The sequence below is a fragment of the Hemicordylus capensis genome, chromosome 7, assembly GCF_027244095.1.
Source record: "Hemicordylus capensis ecotype Gifberg chromosome 7, rHemCap1.1.pri, whole genome shotgun sequence".
Lineage (NCBI taxonomy): Eukaryota > Metazoa > Chordata > Lepidosauria > Squamata > Cordylidae > Hemicordylus > Hemicordylus capensis.
Window position 1 is genome coordinate 22,096,806 of NC_069663.1, and position 22,829 is coordinate 22,119,634.

The following is a 22,829-nucleotide window of genomic DNA, read 5'->3' on the forward strand; positions in this document are numbered from 1 at the left end:
CTGGCCAGACAATCACGGGCTGCTGCCGGTTCTTCGTCGGTGCCTCTCCCATTAACTCTGGCGTTATCAGCTTAAAACCAGCATTGTAAAAACCAGGACATACACCGAGATAAGCTAGGATTCGCATCACAAAGCCCGGTTTGTGTGTGGAGTGGGTCCAAAAATCTTGAAGGGACTTCGAAGTAAGTTTGGCTGGTGTGTGAACGCACACACTCTCTTCTGAAGGAGATTTGGGGCAGAAGCCCTGTGCATCAACCTTGTGCAATCTTCAGAATTCTGTGGCTCAAAACACACCACCTCTCACAAAAGTATGTGCAACCCAAAAGCTTGCAAAACTTTTCATGCCCAGAAGCCGAGTCAATGGAGCATACGTTATTGTTTGGGACTGCTATGATAACAACAGTCTATTCAAAGTTAGTAATGCATAATGCAAAACTTCATTACTTTGCTAATTCTTCCTATTTTCCATGCCATATGTTATCCTCTTCCCTTTGCCAAACTGGCCCCAATTCTCTGATCTCATCTCTAGTCAGTGCCACGCTCCCTCATTATCAACTCTCCCGGCGCCAAGATTGTCCCTGACAACTCAAGGAAGACAGAAAACTTCTCCCCTGTGACAGAGGCGGCCCTGTGGAAACTTTAAAAGAAGCCACCTGTCCTGTAACTGTCTACAGGTGGTTCCAAGACACAGCAGCTGCTTAGAATATTTGTACAAGTGATTCCAGCAAGAGCACCTTTCGCCCAGAATACCTCACTTGGGTATACGGTTAATGTGGGATCAGGATTGCAAGCAGAAGAGTGCCCACTTCAAACCAAATATGCCTTCTAGGCAAATGTCGGTTAACATTTAAATCTGAATTACAGACACAGCAAATGCAAAAACTGATTTAAGTGTCACTTGGGTATATGGCCTTAGGGGATGGTTTGGAATTCCACACTGCCCCATTTTATTTCCTTTGTTCTTAGGAGATGGGTTTGATGATACTGCCTCGCTGTGTGCACGCACACTATGGTGCTCTTTGGACCGGACTTCCGGGCAAAGGTCCGGTCCCCCAACAAGCCTGAGGGGGCTCCAAATGCTGAGCATTTCCAGCTTTCCCTGAGTATGTTCTGGTGTAAAAAGTAGCACATTGCAGCTTCTCTGGTGGTGGCGGTGGTAGGGGCAGTGTGAGGGCCCAAAAGGCCTTTAGAGCCAGGCTCCAAAATTACCTAGGTGCACCTCTGCATGCACACACATAGCAGATAATATGGCTGTGCAGTTGTCTCGGTTCAACTGCACAGATGGGTCAGACCCAATACGCCCTCTGCCAGGCATTATCGGATGGAGTTTCGCCACCACAGAAGGGACCCCAGCATTCAATAACTAAAATCCCTCCCCTCCTGGAAGAACTCTGTCAGAGTTCTGAGACACCTATCGGACCAAAGTTAAATGGCCAGCACACCACCTCACCACTGAGAGGGAATAATTTAATCTGCGGCTCCCCTCACCTGGGAAAAGTCCTGTGGACACCAATGATCAGTGGTATTTAATCAAGCACTACCTCATGGAGGAGAGGTCTATCAACAGCTACTAGTCTGGTGGCTAGTGGTCACCTCCAGCCTCAGAGGCAGGAGGCCTCTCAATACCAGTTGCAGGGGAGCAACAGCAGGAGAAAGGGCATGCCCTCACCTCTGGCCTGTGGGCTCCCCAGAGGCATCTGGTGGGCCACTGTGTGAAACAGGAGGCTGGACTAGATAGGCTTTGGGCTTGCTCAAGCAGGGCTGTTCTCGCAGAGCACGGGGCAACCTAGAGAGACCCCCTGGGGCCAGGAGAGCTCACTCTGCTAACCTAAGGGGAGAGATACTTTTGGTAGTTTGCTGCCTGGAGCCGCGCGACCAGGAGAAATCAGTCCAGGCTCGCTTAGCCCGATCTCTCCTTCAAAATATGATCCATTTTTGCACATCAAGGAATTCCCACTGAGAGCGGTACACTACACTGCCGTGTTATAGACCGACCCCTGCTGACTCAGGGCGCCAAGATCTTCTCATTTTAGTCCATCACTTTCAGAATCCAGCAGTGTTTCGAACATGTTCAGGGCTGATCATGGTGGAAGATTGAAGACACTCCTCATCTTAACTATACCGGCACGACTGTGCCAGTAATAAAGCAGCAACACACTCCTCCTGCAGATCAAAGGGTGGACAGGTTTGTAATGTCAGCTGCAGCTTAGCTCTTGACAACTCACTATCACTGCTGGACAGGGATGGGCTCACCCTATAAAGCTCATCCCCACCACTAGCCTGCTTGAAAGATACATGGAGCAGACTGCATCTTCTGCCTGCAGCATTTCCTGAGAACTCTACCACCCCAGTGCTCTCAGTCACAGAGACCATTATGCTAACATTCGCAATAATCTCCTGCAGTTTTTAGCCCATTTGGAAGCTGAATGCAAATGATGTGTGCAATACTCATAGCATTTCCACCCACCCACCTGCAGAAAGATGGACCCCGGAAGCAAAAGAGGACAAACTGTATTCTCTGGGTAATCGAGACCTGGGTAATCGGAAAACGACTGTTGTCATATCAGCTGTCTCGTGCTCTCAGACTGGTGGCAAATTCTAGATTAGATAATATGGCTTATCTGTAGCAGATTTGACATGTGAAGAAGCCTATCTGGACAGCAGACGCGGAAATGTGATGTCTGTGCTTTGTGCAAACACCAACATTGATCAAAGTTCAGCACGCTGAGAAGTGGCGGTTTTGGGGGGGAAGCAAGTGACTAGTCCTTAAGACAGTGGGAGATCTGTTTGATAGATGTGACAGACAGCTATCCAACAGGCGCATCTTTTCCTGGAACTGATGGAAAGGGCTTTTCACCAGTACATGCATCTGTTAAAGGTATCTGTTTGTTTATTTGATTTACTTATTTATTTGGTTTATATACCGCCCTTCCAAAAACGGCTCAGTTGGTAGAAGGGAGGTATATGGTGTGGAAGTTAAGAGGGGCACCTTAACTTGCAATTTCTATTCTTTATAGAGCAGGAGTGAAAATGTGAAGCATCTTAAATCAAAGGTTCTTAGACTACTGGATTTATAACGGGTTATTTACAGCAAAATGAGTACACAGAAGAGGGGCGCAATTCTTCAGCCTCCCGTGCTGCCATCTCTGCTTAGCAAATAAACGTATGAAACTGCCTTAAACTGTTAGACCCTTGCGCCTAGGGTTGCCTACTCTGACCGAAACTCTTTGGCCTATTCAGATGAATTCTAATTTAAACTAGTATAAGCTAGTTTGCTAGTATGTTTAAGTATGTCTCATTGCTTTCAAAAACTAGTTAAGTTACGGTATCTCAGCCAGCTTGCAACAGATTTGCACCCAGATGTAGAGGAGTGATGTCTCTTGTCCCCTAGCTGATGTGTGCCCGCCTGCAAAGGGATTGGGTGGATACCTTTGACGTTATAAGCAACAGAATGCTCAGGGCTTATAATGGCAGAATGTTGAAAGCATTTCTCATCTTAACTATACTGACACAATGGTACCTGTAAAAAGTGGACACACACGCATGATGCCTAAAATGTACTTGATCCTAGTATGTCAAAGCTGGTTCAGACTCATCTAGTCATTTTCTCCAAATAATGTGTCCCAGTCACCCCCAGGGGGTCATTTGTCTGGAGAACTGGATGCATACTTCAGCCCACTCTGCAGATATCGCCGCAGCCTCCCAGAAGTGATGGCCCCGATTGTAGTGACACGTTTGTCAGAAAGCAGCAAGAGATAACCAGCAATGAGAGTGATATCGAGGCAGGAAGGAACTAGACCAAGAGACAGTAGAACTGCCAAGCTTGGGCCCAAAAGAAAAGAACTGATGAGGACTGCAGCCAGCTGGAGGGGACAACTTACAACTGGGTGAGTATTTTGCTAGGTAGAGGATCTCTAGCAGAAGGGGTCAGGGAATGAAGCAAAGACCAATGTGAGGTCCTTATGGATCCCAGATGGATACATAACCAAGGCTGCCAACCATAACTGAAGCTATTTCTGGAGTTATTTTTCCAGTGTTTTCCCCAATATTTTTCACAAGACCCAGTCATTTCAGGAGAGCTGTTCTTGTGGTAGCAAGCATGAATCGTCCCCTATGCTAAGCAGGGCCTGCCCTGGTTTGCATTTGAATTGGAGACTACATGTGTGAGCACCATAAGATATTCCCCTTAGGAGATGGGGCTGCTCTGGGATGAGCATCTGAGGTCCTAAGTTCCTTCCCTGGTCCACGTTCCCTCCAAGATAGGGCTGAGAGAGAGACTTCTGTCTGCAACCCTGGAGAAGCCTTCACCAGTCAGTGTGGACAATCCTAAGCTAGATGGACCAATGGTCTGACTTGGTATAAGACAGCCTCCTATGTTCCTATGTAACAGCTCCAAGAAAAATCCCCTGGAGCATTTGCAGATGGGGCTTTTAGCTCACTTCTCCTCCGGAATGGAGGGTATGCATTCACATATTGGCCAGATTTACTCTGAAGTCCTTATGAAATATCAGGGAGCCCTCCAGATATGATTTGGGGTTTTCACTGTGTGTTAGAGTATAGCCCAATTTATATCGAGGGGGGGGTCCACATTTTGTGTTGATTGGGGGGGGGCAAATTCAAACTCGCAGTAAAGCCTGGCAGTAAACCGATGGTAAAGCCTGCTGTCTGGAAACACTCCTGGCTATTCCTAACCCTTCTATAGTCTCAACTATGATTTTGTCACTAGATTTCTGAGAATTGCAAAAATACCGCATCTTTCTACACACAAACCAGCATGTTCTAAAGTTTGCAACATTTCAAAAGATCCATCTTATTTATTTATTTATTTCTGTGTAAACCACCCTGAGCCATTTTTGGAAGGGCAGTATAGAAATCGAATGAATGAATGAATGAATGAATGAATGAATGAAAACGGCACCTCCCTTGTACAGGTGAATGTGGTTAACGACTGCAAGAGAGACCAATTTGCTATTCCTATCCCTGCTAGAAGTGCAGACAGACTGTAAACTTGAGGAGCAGCTTCTCATTTGGGAGAGAGGGTAGACACTTTGCAAGGGAGGAAATAGAGTTTATCAAGTCTGGCTAGGGGGAGCCCTCAAATGCTTAGGGAAGATGAAACCCCCTGGCCTGAATATCTGTGCATCCCCCCCTCTTTCCTTCTCTTTGCTCCAAGATCTGCTCCAGCATCACTAGAGTTTCCAGTGATGGCTGAAGCTAATCTTGGAGGTTTTCCCTCCCTCCACATCTTGCCCAATATTTTTTTTTCCCCAATATTAAAATCGTACAAATTGATAAGCTGGAGATGCAATACACGTATTTAAGGTGATTCCCAAGAACTCCTTTAAGGCCTTCAAATTTATTGAGTAAAAACAGACCATACCTTGCAAAAACACTGCAAACAATGTCGTTAAAACACATGTTAAAAACAAACAAATGTTTCGGCATCAAACGCCAGCCGCGGGATTGTTCCTCCACCTTCTGTGGATCACTTGCCTATAATGTTCACAGCTTTAATTACACACACACTGGCAGTAATTTCAATCAAACAAATAAGGTAAACGTGTGCGTGTGTGTGTGTGTAGAAGACAAGAGATAAAGGGAACCAATGTCATACAGCGGTGTGTCTGTATTCCTACATTACATAATCCTTAACAGCCAATATACTTCACGGTCTCCTTTAATTCTTCCCTGCCATTTGCACTGGATTTGAGTTTCTCTCTCTCTATAGCCTCTCTAATCATTCTTCGTACGAACAACGCTCCACCTCCAATAAGTAAAGTGGGCCATCGAGTCAATGTCGACTCCTGGCACCCACAGAGCCCTGTGGTTGTCTTTGGTAGAATACAGGAGGGGTTGACCATTGCCTCCTCAGTATGAGATGATGCCTTTCGGCATCTTCCTATATTGCTGCTGCCCGCTATAGGTGTTTCCCATGCTACCAGAGGGGATTTGAACCGGCAACCTTCTGCTTGTTAGTCAAGCATTTCCCCGCTGCGTCACTTAAGGTGGCCTGTCACCTCCAATACATCCACTTTAATAGGCATTGTTATTCCCTCGTGATATTTGGTCATCTGTACTGACCATGGCCTCTCTCTCTCTCTTCACATACTTTGTATCTGCCAAGTGTTCTTTAAATCTGGTGATTAACTCTCTTCCTGTTTCTCCAGTATAAAACTCCCCACACTCTTTACAAGTTATTCTATACACTACCCCTTTCAATCTACAATTGCCCTCCCACTTTTAACATACTGGACAATCTGTCTTGTCACATCTCCTGTCATATAACCTTGTTCTCACCAGTTGTTGTTTCAATGTTTTAGCTGACTGAACCACCACATTACATAGGAACATAGGAAACTGCCATATACAGAGTCAGACCATTGGTCTATCTAGCTCAGTATTGTCTTCACAGACTGGCAGTGGCTTCTCCAAGGTTGCAGGCAGGAATCTCTCTCAGCCCTACCTTGGAGAAGCCAGGGAGGGAACTTGGAACCTTCTGCTCTTCCCAGAACGGCTCCACCTCCTGAGGGGACTCTCTTACAGTGCTCATACTTCTAGTCTCCCATTCAAATGCAACCAGGGCAGACCCTGCTTAGCTAAGGGGACAAGTCATGCTTGCTACCACAAGACCAGCTCTCCTCTCCATAGAGAGACATTAGGGCTCCACATTAGCCTTAATGTCTAATATACAGAGTTACTTTTAATAATCAGCTGGTGGTTGATGCCAATTCCTGGAAACTCCAGGCCAATCCATACAAATGGTTGTTGTGCTACTACTACCACTACTACAAATATTTATATACCACTTCTCAACAAACGTTTCCAAAGCTGTTTACACAGCTTACCTTTTAAAAGGTGCCTCTTTGCCCAGTTAGCAGGTGATACTGTATGTGTGAGCATGGTTAGCAGAACATGTGAACATGGTTCCCAACTGCAGCCACATTCGGCTTGGGACTTCTCAAACTTCAAGTTCCACTTTCCAGGTTGAAAACCTGTATTAGGACATTCAGATCTCTCTATGAAAAATTTGAAATTAAAAAAGAAACAAACCTGGACCTTCCTTCATTTCATCTCTGTTATAAAATAAGAAGTTTGTGTGGCCATTTTGTTTTGTAGGCCAACCCCACAGAACGAGAGAGTGAGTGATTCTGAGGAGGAATGGATCCTTTCACTACCTTCCCATACACAGATCACACGGAGCATCTGTCATATTATGAAGAAGACTACATAGGCTGGAATGAAAGCTGGAGGTTGCTGAAGCCTACTCAAGACTCACAGGTGACAAAAATTGTCTCCCTGGCCATCTACAGCATCATGTTGCTGCTGGGCATCACAGGCAATGGACTGGTCATCTGTCTCACTGGCTTTGGCATGAAGAAGACAGTCACCACCATATGGTATCTCAACTTGGCTGTGGCCGACTTCCTCTTTACCATTTGCCTCTCCTCTGAGATCGCTTACACGGCCTTAGATCGCTGGGTTCTGGGGAGGATGTTGTGCAAACTTGACAGCGTGGTGTCCTTCCTCAACATGTTTGCCAGTGTCTTCTTCTTGACCACCATCAGTGTCGACCGCTGCATTTCTGTGGTGCATCCAGTCTGGGCCTTGAACCACCGCACACCCCAGGTGGCGTCCGTCATGGCTGCATTCAACTGGGCAGCAGCATTCGTTCTCAGCTCCCCGTACTTTTCTTTCCGTGTCATGGAATACTTACCAGGTGACCTTGTTCAGTGCCGCTACAACTTCATTTCCGAGGACATCAGTGACCTAACAGACTGGCATCCTACCATGGTGATGACTGAATTTGTGGTTGGTTTCCTCATCCCCTTCGTCACCATCCTCGTCTGCTATGGTTCCATCATCATCAAGCTAAAGGGCAAGATTTTTGGTCGATTCAGCAGATCCTTCAAGGTCATCGTGGCAGTAGTCCTGGCCTTCTTCTGCTGCTGGTTCCCTTTCCATCTCTTTGCCATTCTCGACGTGCTGAAAAGTGACAGTCCTGAAATGGAAGAAGTTCTCATGACAGGTACGGAACTATCGAAAGGCTTGGTCTGTCTGAACAGCTGCCTCAACCCTCTGTTGTATGCCTTCCTTGGGACACGCTACAGAAAGACAAATTGGCAATCCTTCTTGTCAGGTCTCAAAGGAAATTTTGACGAGAGATGGGCTGTGAGCACTTTTCCCAGCCACAGAACCTCCAGCACCACATCCGGAATGGAATCTGGCATGCTTTGATTAGTCTTTTCCCACACTCAAGCCTCTGTCTGTTCTGGGTCCCCTACTAGGGGTGTGCACGGAACCGGCTGGCCCAGTTCAGTTCGAGTCCAAACCGGACCCAAAACATACCGGGCCAGGTCAGTCCGGCAACCCCTGCCTCCCCAGTTTGGTTCGGTACAGGGGGTTCGTGGATGTTTTTTAAAATATATATATATATATATATATATATATCGCTTGGACTTCCTCTGGCTGACGGGGGACTCCACAGTGGTTCCTCTTACCCCCGCCAGCCTCCTTGCTACCCTAACCGGCCGTTCAGCTGGCTCTTTGACCCATTTGGGCCTTCCCCCTCTGGCGCGGCAGCCATTTTGGAGGCCGCCACGCCTGCGTAATGGGCCTCTGCGTAGCCCCTGCATGGCCATTCAGGGTCGAACGGTTTGACCCCAAACAGGGAGTGGTTCGGTTCGACATTGAGCCTGTTTGCACACCACTATCCCCTACCACCACCACCAACCCAATCCAGATTCTGCAGCAACAACAACAACAAAGCCAGATTTTGCAAAAAGAGCACATTATGCTTCTTGGTGGATATCTCTGCCTTTCACATACATTATTCTATGGTTGATAGGAGGGTGGAGAGAGAAGGCAGTGCTTGAATTGCCATTGCCCAGGGAGGTCCTGGCCCCCTTTCCTTTTGCGACAGGCCATGAATTAGGCTAGATTTGGGTGGATGCAGGGACTTGTGGCTTGTGAATTTATCTTAGCTGACTTTAGAGCAGAATTTGACAAGTTTATGGAGGACAAGTTCATCAAGGGCTGCTAGTCTTGATGGCTATAGACTATCTCCAGATTCAGAAGCTGGATGCCTTGGAATACCAGTTGCAGGGGAGTAACAGCAGGAGAGGGGGCCTCCCTTCTTGCCTGCAAGCTTCCCAGAGGCATCTGTGGGGCCACCGTGCAAAACAGGATGCTGGAGTAGATAGGCAGGGGGTGTCGTGGGGGGAGAATGCACAGGGATGGAGCGCCGATATTTCTCAGCTGCTTTGGCTGTCACGGTGGGCATGGCCAAGGGGGCTATCATGGGGCATGCCTGCAACTATACTATGGTAGATCGGCTTTGGCCTGACCTGGCAAAGCTCTTCTTATGTTCTAATGGTTTCACTGAGGACATACCCACCAACATTCCGCCCATGGAAATACGGCCATGCCTGTGGATGTGGAGGGTGCATGGCCAAGCAACCTGGGAGCCATGATGTACAGTCCTTGGACCAGAGCATATGCTGTCCCACCCATTTCACCATAAGGGCTAGAAACTTGCTTTTTTAAAAGCCAAAAAGGCAAGAGAGATCCTTCAGATGGCAAATTCTGTGCCAGGTCACAGGTGTCTGCCCTGCAATCCTGTATCATGTATGGAAAATGTAGCTCTGCTGAACTCCACCTACTTAAAAGGTGAGCCCATCCCCACAAACAGCCATCCATTCGAATCATGCAATCCCATCCCATTTCAAAGGAATGGTTTTGAAATGATATGGAAATGCTGCTTAATGCTGCATAATACCTTAGAGAGCGTCTTCTTCGGTATGATCCCCATCGCTCGTTGAGGTCATCTGGAGAGGTCTGTCTCCAGTTACCACCGGTACGTCTGGTGGCGACTCGGAACCGGGCCTTTTCTGTAGCTTCTCCTGCACTCCCGGCAGATATCCGCAGTTTAGGCTCGCTGTCGGCCTTTAAGAGAGCCCTAAAAACTTATTTGTTTGGCCTGGCCTTTCAAGGCTTGTGAAGTGTTGTCATTTTTAAAAAGTATTTTAATTGGTTTTAAATGGTTTTAATTGTTTTTGAATTGTTTTTATATTGTTTTTAGCATTATGTTTTGATTGTGTGTTTTTATGTCTTTTAAAAGTTGTTGTATACTGCCCAAAGCCTCTGGATGGGGCAGTTTATAAATGTAATAGATAGATAGATAGATAGATAGATAGATAGATAGATAGATAGATAGATAGATAGATAGATAGATAGATAATATTGTTGTTTTGTTCTGGAGCAAATTGTGCTATACATCTGCCTTAACTAGGACATACACAGGCCCTAGGCTGTGGGTGGTAGTATTCAGCTTCTGCTGTGATTGGCTTTACTGCTGTGATGTCATGGCCTGTGTAGGCAGGGATGTCATGGAGCCCTCTGGCTGGCCGTGGTTTCCTTGCTTTCATGTTGCAAAAGGGATAGGCCGTGTTCTGTACCCCCCACCCCCAAACTCAGATTCTCCCCCCACTCACACACACCTCAAAAAAGCCAGATTTTGCAAACATGGCACATTATGCTTCTTGATGAATATCTCTGTCTTTTACATACTTTATTAGAGGAGATGGGAGACTTGGAACTCTAAGGTCAGTGGTCCGTTTTAGTTAAACAGAGTCACGTACATGTCGCCTATATGCCATATTCCTACCAATGGGGTGCTGGGGCAGTTTCGGGGATGTCTGATTGGATAGAAAGCGATGGGTCCCAGACGGATGCTCCTTGGTATTTATGGTGTGTGAGAGAGATAAATAAAAGTGCAGATTCTAAATGCTTGCAGATGAATTTTTTGTCTGTAATGGTTGTTTTTTTCTACATTCATTTCCCATCCACTTTCTTATCTATGCACACTCATTCACATACCAAATCACACAGAGCACACAAATGAGCATTCATAACCACCTCCAAATCCACACCCACTTCTGGTGAGAAGTGAGAACTTCCAGCTCAGGTTTGAGGTGGGGGGGGGGGCCCTGACTTGCCTTTCTTTCCCCTAGGTGCCTAGGGTTTCCCAGAATCCCTTCCAAGTGATGCTACATCATGACAGGGAGGAGAGCTGGACTTGTGGTAGCAAGCATGAATTATCCCCTTTGCTAAGCAGAGTCCACTCTGGTTTGCATTTGAATGGGAGACATGTGTGAGCACTGTGAGATATTTCCCTCAGGGGATGGGGCTGCTCTGGGAAGAGCACCTGTCTGCTTGCATGCAGAAGGTTCCAAGTTCCCTCCCTGGCATCTCCTGGAAAGGGCTGGGAGAGACTCCTTCCTGTAACTTTGGGAAAGCTGCTGCCAGTCAGTGTAGGCAATACTGAGCTAGATGGACCAAGGGTCTGACTCAGTATAAGGCAGCTTCCTATGCTCCTATGACATAGTGTAGGATTAGCAGGCAAAAATGCGTACATTGCATTTTTTTCAGTATGTACTTACATACAGTATATACTCTATGTAATCACATTATTTCAATCTTTTCTGTCAGCCCCACCAGTACATTTTGTGACCACTATTCAACCCTTCATCTGATTAGCACTAGCTGACAACTGTTGTGATACTGCTGCCTATTTTCTTCTCTGAACCTGCCAACTGTACACAGCTCCAGCTGTCTTTGGCCCTTGGGTACACAGGGGCTCTCCTTCCAGGAGATGAGGTGAGTGGTCATCTCAGGCAGCAGATTTTTTAGGTACCAGAAGGGCAGCAAAATGCCTTCTGCCACTACCATTGCAGAAGCTGTCCAGGACCCATCAGACCCCTGCATGTTTTGCAAGGACCAACTCTCCTCCCACCCTTTGCAAAGCGTGCAAGAAGCAGAAGGAGAGAAGAGGAGGCTGCTGGCAACCTTGAGCATTTCCAGAAAGCAATTCATTGGAACATGTAGACAAATTGCAAGGAGAGGTGTTCCAGGGTAGGGACTGCACAATTTCTTAGCGCCATCTGCTGGTAATCCATAAAAAGCTCATCCTTTTAAAATACTCCTTTAAAGTAGTATTTAAAATGGATGGATTTTTTTCTCTCTGCATAATTGGCTGACAGTTCTGCAGATATGGCCTAGATGCAATTTGCTTTCTCTCTTGTAATGCTATAGCATGTATATTAATAATTTCCTCAATGTCTCCTTACGGTTGATACCCTATATTAGGGATGTGCAGATCCAGTTTGATCGTGAACCAATTCACGGTGAACTGTCCGATCACGAACCACTTTGAACTGGTTTGAGCTGGTTCATTGAACGGACTGGCCTAGCCATTCAGTTCAACCAAACCAGCTCTCAAACCCACGGTTCGGTCCAAATCTGGACTGAAATGCAGCAAACAGTCCATGCACACTCCTACCCTGTATATTCTGGTGTGACCTCTCTAATAGGCAAAGTAAAGTGGAGTCTTTCCTTATTCCTCTAACAAATGACATGATAGTTGACTCTCAGCCACTGCTGTGTCTGTCATAGCGAGTGGATACTTATAGATACTACTGGATCAAAATACTATAAAGCATTTAGATCAATGCAATAAAGAAAAATTCGTATATCAATTGCATGCAGAACTGCAATTAGAAATCCCCACTCTATTCGATCAAAAGCCTTTTCATCTTCTGCAATCAGGAAGTCAGCCAGTGTCTTGCATCCTTTAGAAAGAGCAATATAACTCATTTTTCAATACTTCCATATATTATTTATTTGAGAAAATGTCTATCCCACCTTTTCTTCATTAAAAAAAAATAAAGGTCAAAGGCTGATCACGGACATAATTAAAAATCATGCAAGAATAATGTTTAAAATAAAAATTTAGAAAAAAATTGTGGAATTAGACTTGAAGAGAAGTCTCAAGTTTTCAGGAGCAATGGCCACTTGTTTTGTTTTGAAACAATTACAGTGCAAATTCCATTATAAAGAAGAAGTGTTTGTTTGTTTGTTTGTTTGATTGATTGATTGATTGATTTCTATACTGCCCTTCCTAAAATAGCTCAGGGCGGTTCACAGAACAAAATAATAATAATAATGCAATTAAATTTGAAGATCAACTTTTACTGTGCAGTGAAATAATGTTGATGCCATCTTTTCTGGCTGGTTGGAGATGGGGAGGGAGGAAAAACACATTGTTGTTGTTGTTGTTGTCTTCTTACACAGAAACTTTTCATTTTTTGTATTTTCTCCCTCCCCTCACTTTTTTGATCTGTTATGATTTAATGTGTGTTTTTATCTCATGTTTTAATGTTGTGTTGTAAGCTACCCAGAGGACAATTTGTTATAGGGCAGCTAACAAATAAAGTTGTTTAATTATATTATTATTATTATTATTATACACAGTCCCAGATGTTATTGACTGGATATAGTACTTTAATTATCAGGCCCTTTCCAAGGGTCTAGGATAACTAAAGAAGAATTAAAGATATTGTCGTAGTATTCATGCTGTCCCGAATAGTGTGGCCTTCTGTTGTTGATGTGTTGTAATTTTATTGATGCCCAAGGTGTCGAGATGGTGTTCAGGTTCTTTGGGTACTGCACCAAGAGCACCCACATCTACTGGCACCACTATTGATTTCTATTATTTATTATTAATTTTATCATCATCATCATCATCATCATCAATTTACATATTAAAACAATTACAATAAAAATTAACCAGACTAAAATTAAAAATTAGAAATCATTAAAAGCCAGGCTAAAAAGATGGGTCTTTAAGGCTCTCCTGAAAGGAGGAAGTTGGTGTGAAATGCCTTTATTCCATATTTCCATTCATTTTCTCTTCTTGAAATCACTTAAGGCCTGTTCACACATTATGTTCAACACTCGTACAAAGAGTATACAGTGTACACAGGTACAGATCTGTACACAGGTACAGTCATCACGTTATGTTGAATGCAGGTGCAGAAGTACACTTCCTATCTGTAACAGGCATTTGAAGGGCCTGTATCCAGGTTCACTTTTAACATGAACCCAGGTACAGTCATTCACACAAACACATGTACGAGTGTACAATACGTCAGTACACTCGTACACTAAAGCATAATGTCTGAATCGGGCTTTAGTGAATGTGTTAAGATAATTCAGAAGTGAAATTGTAATTTTTCTCTGGTTTTGTTTTTTTAAGAAGAAATGTCCAAGTGCATCTGGTGCATATCAGCTTCAGCTATACAGAAAGACCTCCCTTCCTAGAGCAGGGCATCTGACTTACTCACTATTTTTATGCCTCTTCCAACATGTTTGAGAGAACTGAGCCTGAAAGCAAGAAACCAATATGCAAAAATGTGGGAGGGAGGCGATGAAGGCAGAGGAGCAAATTCTGAATGAATATACTCAAAGATCTTGCTCTGTAGGTCGGGAGCTTTGGAAGCAGAGACATCAATGGCATTCATAAGCCCTGGGATTCCATATCACCTGAATTTTTTGACTTGGTGAGTGTTGTGCTCGGACTGCTATCCTCGGTGAAGGCATGCTCAAATGCAGAAAAGAGCGAACGTCTGAGCCTCTCCTTGAAATCATGGCCCATGAAGACATACAGGATGGGGTTGAGACAGCTGTTGACAAAAGCCAAGCTGGATGCCAGGGGAACTCCAATAAGGACCACCAAATATAGTTTAGGTTGCTTATTCATTTGTAGCTCAATGAAAGAAAAAATGTGATGGGGTAACCAACAGGCAAAAAAGGCCACAATCACTGCTGTGATGACCTTGAAGGGCTTGTTGGATTGGGTCAGCTCGTTCCTTCGGAGCTTCAAGACAATTGCCCCATAGCAAAAAACAATGATACTGAAGGGGACGACAAATCCAAAGATGAACCGGCTGATAATCATGGCACGGTGTTTTACTTCCTTGCCGGTTTCTCCATAATTGTTAAAGCAGTTCGTCTCATTATTTGGATTTGTTGCAGTGTCCCTGAAATAGAGATTAGGACAAGACAGCACCAAAGCCAGGATCCAAACACCTAAGACCACAAAAGAAGCCAGCCGGGGTGTCCGGTGATTGTGAGCCCACACTGGGCACCTCACGGAAATACAACGGTCTATGCTGATGACCATGAGGAGGTAAACGCTGGCGTAGAGGTTGAGGAAGGCTAAGGCGCTGTTGATCTTGCACATGGCCCGGCCAAATGGCCAGTGGAAGCCCAGGGCTGCGTAGGCAACACTCAGGGGCAGGAAGAGGGTGAAGGCAAAGTCAGCAATGGCCAAGTGGAGGAACCAGACAGTGTTGACCGTCCTCTTCATACGGAAGCCAGTGATGAAGATGACCAGCCCATTCCCAACGACCCCCAAGACAAAGGCAAGGCTGTAGATCACCATGGAGACAATATGAAGCCTCCTCGGCACTGTTACGTACAAGTAATACATCCGCTGCTCCTGGTCATCCATTTGCTTGTTACAGACAGTAAGTGGAGACCCCAAAAAAAGGAAAAGGCTTGAGCACGGTTAAGAGTGGTTGGTACAACTGAGTCCTCCGTTCCTTTGTGGGATGATTCTCCTTCACTCTGGTCCTCTGTCTTTTCCTGGCTGAAATAAAGCAACACAAACATAAGAAGTGCCATCTTGGATCAGACCAATCTTCATCCTATATTTCCTGCAGAGCCTTCTTCTTCCTCGGCCTCTGGAGACTCACAGGCAGGGATCGTACTTTCCCTCTCGTTTGCCCACAGCAACTGGATTTCAGAGATATTCTGCATCTCAATATGGAGGTCTGTCTTTAGCCATCATCACTAATAACCACTGGTGGAAAATAGGGATGTGCACAAATTGGCAGACGGCCGGTTCGGCGGCGGGGGGGCGGGGGTTTACCTTTAAGGAGAAGGGAGGGTGCTCTTACACCACCACCCCTGGCCGCATTTCCCCTGCCAGCACTGTGCCAAAACTTGCTGGTTGGCTGCCACCCCAGCCAATGTCAGACCATCAGTGGCACGCGCATGCACAGAAGCCACTTCCAGTCTGGCGCTGACTGGGGCAGCAAGAGGGTATGCTGCCACCCCGTGCCAGCAATTTTTGGCACAGCGCCAGTGGGAGAAATGTGGGGTAAGAGCACCCTCCCACCTGCTTAAAGACAAACCCGCCACCACCAGACCGGCCAAACTGCCAGACTGGTCTGGAGGTCCGGGAAAGGGCCTCCCAACTGGTTCGTGCACACCTCAAGTGGAAAAGCCAATCTAAAACCATCTAACTGTGTCACCGTCACCATTACAACAAGCAATAGCGAATTCCTTACATCAGGAACTCTCAAACTGGGATCCCTGGATTTCAACTCCCATAATCCTCGGGTCATTGTGGCTGGGGATTATGGGAGTTGGAGTCCTCCAACATCCGGGGACTCAAGTTTGAGAGCCCCTTCTTTCTATTTCGAGATTAACCAACAAGTGCATCAACCAAAGAGCACAGCAGATCCTGAAAACATGCACCACCTAGCACAGTGGCCTTCACGGTTTCTCAGGTGGGCGCCACTGTGGCAGAAAAGCTTCGGTGTGAGAGCCATTTCCTGCTGTGCTGATATCCATGGGTTTTTCCTCTCAGTGGTGTCAGGGGTCTTTAAGAGAGATGGAGTCCACCCCGAAGAACTCTTGGAGGAAAGCCCTGGGGAGGGCTGTACTTCCCAGCATGCCATGCACACCTTCCAAGAAGCCACAAGAGGCTCACGAGGGCTCAGTTTCTCTTAAAGGAGACCCCCTCCATGCTGGCGATATGCTGGGGGTGGTCACCTTATGTTTTTCTGTTCTCCTCTGCATGGTGCCAAAGGGACTGTGCGGAATATTCCGATTTCTCTGAAGCTTCACACAGGACACTGGTCCCAGGCCTTATACTGTACAACAGTAACCTAGCACATGATACAGATTTATATCCCTTTATGTTCCTTGCAAGAAACATAAGGAGAGGAGGAGGCAGTGGCTGGCAACCTTCCCTCCTCCCTGTCCCTCATCCCACTTTCAAATTTTGCAAGAGTCAGCTCTGAGGGGGGGCTCAACCCCCAGCCCACCCCAGAATTGTGGGGCAAGGCAATGTTGGATGGCTCATCTCGGGCACCGCTATATATTGGGCCCCACCCCTGGGCCCCAACTCTTTGGTCATTCTCTGAGACCAACTCTTTCCCATGGAAAATTTTTGGCAGTTAATTATTCAACGTCAACAATTTATATACCGCTTTCCAGCCAAAGTTTCCAAAGCGGTTTACATAGGGAAAATAATAAATAAATAAATAAATAAATAAATAAATAAATAAATAAATAAATAAATAAGATGGCTCCCCATCCCCAAAGGGCTCACAATCTAAAAAGAAACATCAGATCGACACCAGCAACAGTCACCGGAGGGATGCTGTGCCGGGGACGGATAGGGCCAGTTGCTCTCCCCCTGCTAAATAAAGAGAATCACTATGTTTAAAAGGTGCCTCTTTGCCCAGTTAGCACGATTATCAAGATGTTGCTGCGCATGCAGATCACATGCCCAGATGTTCTTCAGGTCCTGTCACTGTGGCAGGAGATGAGAGGGACATGAAAACTCTTATTAGCCAACCCAGGAATGTGTTGCCTGAATGTTACTCTCACCACAAGGAGCCCAAAAATACTGGTGAGATTAAGAAACTTTCCCCAGTGAGATTAAGAAAGCCTCCACACACCTTCCGTCTTCAGTGCACAGTAACATTTACCCTCCTTTTTTCTGCTGCAGCTATGTGTCTTTCATGGCCTAACAAAATGCAGCAGGTGTTTGTCCCTGCCTATCCTCTCTCAAAATGGCTGCTTAAATATAAAATGGCTTTGCTTATGCTACGTAACACTTAGCTACGTAACGCTTAAGGCTTGACATGAAGAGAAGTTGTTTTTCCTCTTATGGACTTATTTGCCCAAGTTGGTTAGAGGTTTTGTACGACTTGGCAACCAAAGCAATTTTGTCAGAGTGTCCTGTTGAGAAAACCAGAGCCGTTTTCTCTGGGCGTAACACAGACAAAGCATTTTTTTTTCCCATGTCAGTTAATTATGTTGCATCTGGAGTGGGTAAAATGAGAACCAAGAAAAAGCAAAGGGGCTGCAAAATTCTAAAAAGAGGGAAGTGGTTGAAGAAAAAACATTGGTAGAACAAGGGTCTGGGTGCTAGAGTAACCTACTTACTTTATTTTTCTCATTGTTCCCAATCCTTTTTTACATAATCTAACATCAGACAATTTTTGCATGACTTGAATTTTGCATGACTCAAATGCACAAATGTTCTTTTAGAATTGCACTTTTTCTTGGTTTCAAATTGCACATTTTGAGTCCGGTTGTACTTTAAAAAAAAATACTGACACTCAAGCCTCACACCACTGCCAAGTTCCCTCAGTCTAAAATGCAATGCTCTGCTCAGAAATGGCCAGAAAAGCCTCATTGCAACAAGAGATCCATTATGAGTGAAATTCTTCAGCGCATTCTGAAGACCTCAAGAAATAACTGGAATTACCATACTGCGAGCAGGGTCAACAAGTGGTTTCAAATGTTAACAATAGGGATGTGCAAATCAATTCGAATTCAAATTGATTCAAATCGAATCTGGATGATTTGAGTGATTCAAATTCAAATTGAATCGCCCCTTAAAACGGCAATTTGGTTTGAATTCAAAATGAATTTTTGAAATTTGATTCAAATTCAATTCGAGAGTCATTTGGCACCTTTTAAAAATCATTTAGGTATCCTGCTTGGTTTTTTAAAAGGTGGCAAAATATGGTCAAATTCAATTTAAATTTGAATCAAATTTTCAGACCAAATTTGAGTGTGATTTGAATTTGAAATGAATTTTCAGAATTCAATTTGAATTTGAAGCAAATCAAAAAATTTGCTTCATGCACATTTCTAGTTGACAATAATTTAAATTGTAAAACATAGAATAAATGTCCTTTGGCTTCATGAGCTGCAGTTTCTTCCTGCATTCTACAGAGCAAAGCTGAGTCTACAGAGGTGAGGGAAAATGCTTCCAAAAATGTGTATCTCAAATTGGCAACACTATAGCCCCATTCACACATTCTGTTCAACATTCATGCAATCTGTGTACAGCATACACAGGTAGAGATCTGTCATCATACACAGTTATTCACAGGTTATGTTGAACACAGGTATAGGCGTGCACTTACTACCTACCCTGCATTTCAGGGTTTTGTTAACTGGGGTGTCACTGACAATGTCCTAAATGAGCAAAGTTTTAGCACTGAGCACCAACAATTAACGTTTTGAGCCTCTAGGGGTACAGAAATACCCCATGATAGCCAGTGAGGGTTATACAGCATATCAAGACAGGTGTATTTTCATTGGCTTTCACTTCTGTTCCATTTCCATTCCTTGGCTTCCTTATTTATTAGATTGCAAGTCTGTGGGGAAGGGCTTGTCTCTAATTAATGGGACAAGAGTTTTGTTTTGGAAGAGCTTTAAAAGTTGAACAATTTGTTCTTATAGTCAAGACTTTTACTAGCGCTCTCTCGCTCGCTCGCTCGCTCTCTCTCTCTCTCACACACACACACACACACACACACACACACACACACACACTTTTCCCCATTACCACATTTATTGCTACTTCCTCAGTATTAATTCACGGCAGGAAGACACACTCCACCATGCCTTGGAAGCGACAAAATACAAATATGCATCATAAATATTTGTCGTGTAGCAACAGCCTCCCAATCTGGGCAGTACTTACCTTTCAGGGTGAAGAGAAAACCTGCCGTCCTGCTGTCTTCTGCCTGTGAAGGCAGAATCCTTTTGAATATGAACAAGGGGAAAGGGGCGTTACTCCAACCAAATGGATTTTGCAAAGTGTTCCAGAGTTAAGGGAGGGCCACTCCCCCTACCCTATCCCACACACCTGTTTCCCCCCCGGCCAGGAGTGATCCTATGCCTTCACTAGTTTCAAGACAAGCAAAAAACATCTGATGAGCTTCTACATCCTCTTTTATAGCTCCAGACCTGTTGAGCAATCAGCTTTCCTCTCCGGGTAGCAGACAAGCAACCCCGCCTTTTTAAAAACATGCTGTCCCGACAGGCTTTCAGTCCAGAAGCCCCTTTGAGCAGCTCTCATAACCTCCTGTCTGCTCATTCCCCAATTGTATGCTCTCCACTTTGGATGATCTGCAGCATCAACACCCTCATCCCTATGGGGTGGCATTTCCCAAATGGTATGCTGCCCAGCTCCTGTCAGTTTTCTCTAATGGGCCAGTTTAAAAGCTGCTCTGTGGCCATTTTGATTTTAAGTGCCAGCAGTCTGGTTCCATCTCATTTCAAGGGAAGCCTGTCTTTTCTGTACAGGCTTGACTTGACCCCAGTGCCCAACAAAGCTAAACCCCACCTCCTGGCACCACCAGCTAATCCACGCATTGAGTCCCCTCTGCTCCACCTGCCTAGCTGGTATTGCATGTGAAACAGGTAGCATTTCTGAGAATGCTACCTTCTTTGGAGGCCCAGGACTTCAAAATCCTACCTAGTGACCCCACTTTGGTTTCCAGGACCTCCCACCTACATTTCCCAACATCAGTGTTGCTGATGTGCACCCTGACCACTGACTCCTCCCCAGCACTGCCTGACAGCCTATCGGGATGATGCATGGCATCCACAACCTTGGCACCAGGGAGACGAGTTTGTGATCGGCTGTACCCCCATCACAAACTCATCTCTCTGTGTTCTTAATGGTCAAATCACCCACTAGGCCTGTGCACGTTTGCAACTGTTGGGATCAGGTCTGAGCCGATCCGATCCGATATATGTCAGTTCAGGATCCTTTGGACATTTCAGAATGTCAGCGTCAGGGTCAGGTTTTTTCAGCAAATATTTCTGGAAGAAAAGTAATGTAACAGCAGAGAATCACAGGGGAAGTGATGTAACATCTGGGAATTTCAGAGGGAAACCTGGAAACCGGCCTCTTTAAATGTGAGTTTAAAAAATGAGCTAAAACCATTTTTTAAAGGATACAAATGCACGGGCTGGCAGAAGATGGAGGGTTTTGCCAGCCATGAACCTGGGGCGGGGGGAGAGAGCAGACTCCCACTGCTATTTGGAGTGTTGGAAAGCTCAGATTTCTCCCAAACAAGGTCGGAGAAGCAGAGGTGTTCTTATTCCTGGACCTCTGGGCAGAAGCCCAGGGCCTCCACACACCCTGGGGGCCCCCAAATCTTCTTCAGTCTGTCCCAGGTGGTGTGGTCACCACAGCAGGTGGCCAAACGTGACTGTGACCTGTGCCAAGCGTGACCTCTGCTTTAGAGATGGGGCAGGGGGAGAAATATGTGGGATGGGATGATGTTCAGTCGTGTGTTGAAATGTTTCTGCTAATGCATATTTGCACACATATACCAGTTTTACATTCCTGCGTTCTTGTGAGTTCAGTTGCTGTTTGTGCCCTCAAGAATGCATGTGTTTAAAATACTGTGTGTGTGTGTGTGTGTGTAGGGGGTGTTGCTTAACTTGCAGCGGGTGGCGGTGGGGGGAGGATGTCTCCAAAGGCCTTTAGGTCCAGGCTCCAAAACTACCTAGGTGCACCTCTGCGAAGAAGCCCAAACTGAAATAGGCTTCTCTAGTTTGGATTGGGAATTTCTCCAACCTCCTCCAAAATGGCCCGTATCACGCCATTTCCTGTGATTCTGACCCAATATTGCACACCCACTGCTAGGAGCCCCTGAACCCCCCGAGGAATATTCTCTGTGAGTGGACATGGGTTCATCATGCCAGGATTGGCAATGATCCCGGAACCTCTTCCTCAGAATGACGTCCTCCTTCTTCAACACTCTCATCCTTGGTGGCAGCAGAGTATGGGACTCTTCTATCACATCCCTGAAGGTCATCCACATACCTTCAAGTCTGAGGTTCTCCAGGTCAGCGACCGTGGCTTCAAGCAAACAAACTTGATCTCCAAGACCCAGGAGCTCATTGCACTGGGCAGGCCCCACACTTCTGCCCCCAAAGCAAGCAGTCTTCCAACACTCTGTGGTGGAAGGCATCGAGAAGCAACCATTCCTTGACTGGCTTTCTGCCTTTGTAACTGGTTCTTGGTGGTTGTTTTGGGTTATGAAGGGCATGTTGATCTGAAAACTAGGTCTTAGCTGAACCTAGGTACTGCGTGGAACTGAACCTAGGTTACCTGGAACTGGTACTGAACCTAGGTTACCTGGAACTAGGTAACCAATTAAACCTCTCTTTTAAAAGAAATAAAGGGAAGTACTTACTTTCTCCTTGGACAAGTGCTGTAGCGGCTACCTTGGTAGATGGAGCACAAAAAAACCCTGTTCTTCTTTGAAACCTCCTGTTTCCTGGTGTGGTGCATTGTGGCCCCCACACCTCCGCTCTGCCAGGGTCAGCAGCACAACATCTGGGCATGTGATCTGCATGCCCAGCAACATCCTGGTAACCACGCTAACGGGGCAAACCCCTGCTAACTGGGCAAAGAGGCACCTTTTTAACATGGTGGTTCTCTTTATTTAGCAGGGGGAGAGTAACTGGCCCTATCCACCCCCAGCACAGCATCCCTCCCATGAATAATGCTGGTGTCGGTCTTATGTTTCTTTTTAGATTTTGAACCCTTTGCGGACAGGGAGCCATCTTATTTATTTATTTATTTATTTCCCTATGTAAACCACTTTGGAAACTTGGATTGAAAAGCGACATATAAATATTTGTGGTTCTTGTCGTCGTCTGCGGGGAAGGGAAGGTTATGCAGCCTTCCTCCCTGCCCACCTTCCTGCCCTCCCAAAGGGTCATGTGATGTTGACCTAAAGGGTTGTTGGCTGTTGATGGGATCAGGTATACTTGGTTAATCAACGACTCATTCTAAGGGACTTTTCTAAAGTTTACAGAAACTGCGATAAAAGCTATTCCAACAAGAACATGGTTCTAGCCACTTAATGGCA

At 45.6% G+C, this 22,829-nt stretch overlaps 2 protein-coding genes across 2 annotated transcripts; one reads left to right on the forward strand and one right to left on the reverse strand.

Annotated features, from left to right (window-relative positions):
- Positions 1-7,158: 7,158 nt before the first annotated feature.
- On the forward strand, positions 7,159-8,235 carry LOC128332862 (chemerin-like receptor 1). The gene has a single exon (XM_053267633.1). The coding sequence runs from the start codon at positions 7,159-7,161 to the stop codon at positions 8,233-8,235; it is 1,077 nt and encodes a 358-aa protein (XP_053123608.1).
- Positions 8,236-13,493: 5,258 nt separating this feature from the next.
- LOC128332757 (chemerin-like receptor 1) lies at positions 13,494-19,822 on the reverse strand. Its single transcript, XM_053267441.1, has 2 exons — positions 19,637-19,822; positions 13,494-15,487 (listed from the first exon to the last, which is right to left on the reverse strand). Exon 2 carries the CDS (start codon positions 15,347-15,349, stop codon positions 14,354-14,356), a length of 996 nt encoding a protein of 331 aa, XP_053123416.1. The 5' UTR covers positions 15,350-15,487; positions 19,637-19,822; the 3' UTR covers positions 13,494-14,353.
- Between the last annotated feature and the right edge of the window lie 3,007 nt (positions 19,823-22,829).

What these genes read in the sequence shown, in the direction of transcription:
- LOC128332862 (XM_053267633.1), top strand. Translation starts at nt 7,159, where the DNA reads ATGGATCCTTTCACTACCTTCCCATACACAGATCACACGGAGCATCTG.
- LOC128332757 (XM_053267441.1), bottom strand. Translation starts at nt 15,349, where the DNA reads ATGGATGACCAGGAGCAGCGGATGTATTACTTGTACGTAACAGTGCCG.